General features: G+C 39.7%; 1 protein-coding gene across 1 annotated transcript; it reads left to right on the top strand.

Moving 5' to 3' along the window:
- Positions 1-1295: 1295 nt before the first annotated feature.
- Positions 1296-2237, top strand: LOC116900038 (olfactory receptor 50-like). Its single transcript, XM_032901833.1, has one exon. The coding sequence runs from the start codon at positions 1296-1298 to the stop codon at positions 2235-2237; it is 942 nt and encodes a 313-aa protein (XP_032757724.1).
- Positions 2238-2810: the final 573 nt, after the last annotated feature.

Genomic DNA, 2810 nt, shown 5'->3' on the forward strand with positions numbered 1-2810 from the left:
AACTGGAAGAGCTTGAAGGGGCTCGAGACCCCATATGTACAACAATACCAAGCAACCAGAGCTTCCCAGGGACTAAGCCACTACCTAAAAAGACTATACATGGACTGACCCTGGACTCTGACCTCATAGGTAGCAATGAATATCCTAGTAAGAGCACCAGTGGAAGGGGAAGCCCTGGTCCTGCTAAGATTGAACCCCCAGTGAACTAGATTGTTGGAGGGAGGGCCGCAATGGGGGGAGGATGGGTGGGGAACACCCATAAAGAAGGGGAGGGGGGAGGGGGATGTTTGCCTGGAAACCGGGAAAGGGAATAACACTTGAAATGTATATAAGAAATACTCAAGTTAATAAAAAACAAAACAAAACAAAACAAAAAAACCCCAAAAAAACCCAAAACCAAAACCAAAACCAAAACCAAAACAAAACAAAATAAAACAAGACAAAAAAAATCCACAAGGAAAAAAAAAATCCACAAGGAATTTGGCTGATCTAAGATGTGGTGGGAAAGTCAAATATTTTCAGTAGATATTTTACTTGTTTGAGATGCTTATGTTTGAGCTGGAGATGTTAATTTGAAATCAGAGTCAGTTTATATAGCCTAGGAAAAATGAGGAAAGTGTTAGTACATTGACTGAGAATTTGTTAATAATGGAAAACACAAAGCTCTTTGCAAGCTGTCATTGGTTTGTATATTGTTGACATATCCTCTTGGCTCCCCATTAGGACAAAGGACCAAGGGCTATACTCTATTCTTTTCCTGGACAGATGCTTTGACCATATGCACATGTTGCTTCTGCTAATTCCCCAGATTCTATTCTTTTGCAGATCCAAAGAAGCTCCAGGGTTCCACTCTTTGGATTTAATTCATGGAAAAACAGCTTTAGGCAAGTGGATACAAGAAAGGTTAAAAAGATGAACAGTCATTGAAATCTTGTTTCTTTTTTGCTGGTAATAATTTAGATACTATTTCCTGAATCAAAAATTGCCTTGATGAAATCAAGGCAACTTGTGGAAAAACTGTATCTGATTTGATAATTGTTCTGATGTTTCACTGTTTCCCTCTAAGAAACAATCAGCTGTTTTCAAGATGGGCACATTATATCATTTTCCAAAGCATCAGCAGCTCATTACTGCAACAAAAATCACCATATTAAGATAAAAAACATGTACTCAGTGGTTTAAAGTAATGTTATATTCAGTACTGGTGACTCACAAAATATTTTTACAATGTGATAGTAAAATCACTTCTCTTTCTTTTCCATTTCCTCTTTCACTCTCAGCAGCAGCAGAAGACCATGTGGAGAGATAATGAGAGCACTGTGTCTGAGTTCATACTCCTTGGGCTCCCTATTCGTACAGAGGATCAAGGCATGTTCTCTGTCCTGTTCCTGGCCATGTACCTGACAACTGTGCTGGGGAACCTGCTCATCATCCTGCTCATCAGGCTGGACTCTCACCTCCACACCCCCATGTACTTCTTCCTCAGCCACTTGGCCTTCACTGACATCTCTTTTTCATCAGTTAGTGCTCCAAAGATGCTCATGAATATGCTGACACACAGGCAATCCATTTCATATGCGGGGTGTGTTTCACAGATGTATTTTTACATAGTTTTTGCAGATCTTGATAGCTTTCTTCTGACCTGCATGGCATATGACAGGTATGTGGCCATCTGCCATCCTCTACACTATATGACCATCATGAGTCAGAGTCTTTGTCTTTTTCTAGTAATTGTGTCCTGGGCTTTATCCACTGGCAATGCCCTTGTGCACACCCTTCTCTTGGCTCGACTATCTCACTTTAGAAACAATACCATCCCACACTACTTTTGTGACCTCTCTGCTATGCTGAAGTTGTCCAGCTCAGACACCACCATCAATGAGTTGCTTATTCTTACTTTAGGTACTATGGTCACTATCCCACCATTCATATGTATCCTGGTCTCTTATGTCCGCATAGGCATCACCATTCTGAAAACTCCTTCCATCAAGGGAATCTGCAAAGCCTTGTCCACATGTGGCTCTCACCTCTCTGTTGTTTCTCTGTACTATGGAGCCATAATTGCACTCTATTTTGTCCCCTCATCTAATAACACTAATGACAAGGATGTGATTGTGGCTGTGATGTATACTGTGGTCACACCCATGCTGAATCCCTTTATTTATAGTCTGAGGAATCGGGATATAAAAGGAGCACTGAAACATATCCTTAGAAGGAGACTGTTTTCACAACGATGAGCATGATTGTCTGTCTTAGCATCCCTACTTCTTTCTCCTCTTCTCCCGTCCATCCTTTGTTCTTTGCCAGGGAAATTTCATGTGGATCCCTTTCTTTCACTCACTTTTCATGGTATCATTTTCTTCTCTATATAACTTTCTTGATGACATTCAGTATCTTGCCATCTTGAGGTTTCTCACAAATATTCTACATATTTTTCTTTGACATGCATACATTTTAATTGTTTTTTAATCATCATCACCAAGATTTTTTATTGGACAGGTTTATAACTTTCATAGAAAACATCCTTTTCTCTGAAGATGATGAAACTGTATCTTCTTTTAAGTTAATTATTCATATTTAATCTTATTATGTAGTGTGATTTTTAGCAGTGTTTCTATTAGCATTTTTGTGTCTGTGTATTGATTTTATGCTCAGAGATATGTCTGTGTGCCATGTGTGTGCTGAGTACCTGCAAAGTTCAGAAGAATATGGTAGATCCCCTGAGACGTGGCATAGAGATGGTTGTAAGCCACAATACAGGTGCAGGACAACAAACCTGGGTCTCTCAGGAGAGGAGTTCATACTCTTAA

Source organism: Rattus rattus, chromosome 5 (assembly GCF_011064425.1).
Source record: "Rattus rattus isolate New Zealand chromosome 5, Rrattus_CSIRO_v1, whole genome shotgun sequence".
Taxonomy (NCBI): domain Eukaryota; kingdom Metazoa; phylum Chordata; class Mammalia; order Rodentia; family Muridae; genus Rattus; species Rattus rattus.

Excerpts from the sequence above, each read along its gene's own strand:
- LOC116900038 (XM_032901833.1), top strand. The coding sequence starts at position 1,296 with ATGTGGAGAGATAATGAGAGCACTGTGTCTGAGTTCATACTCCTTGGG.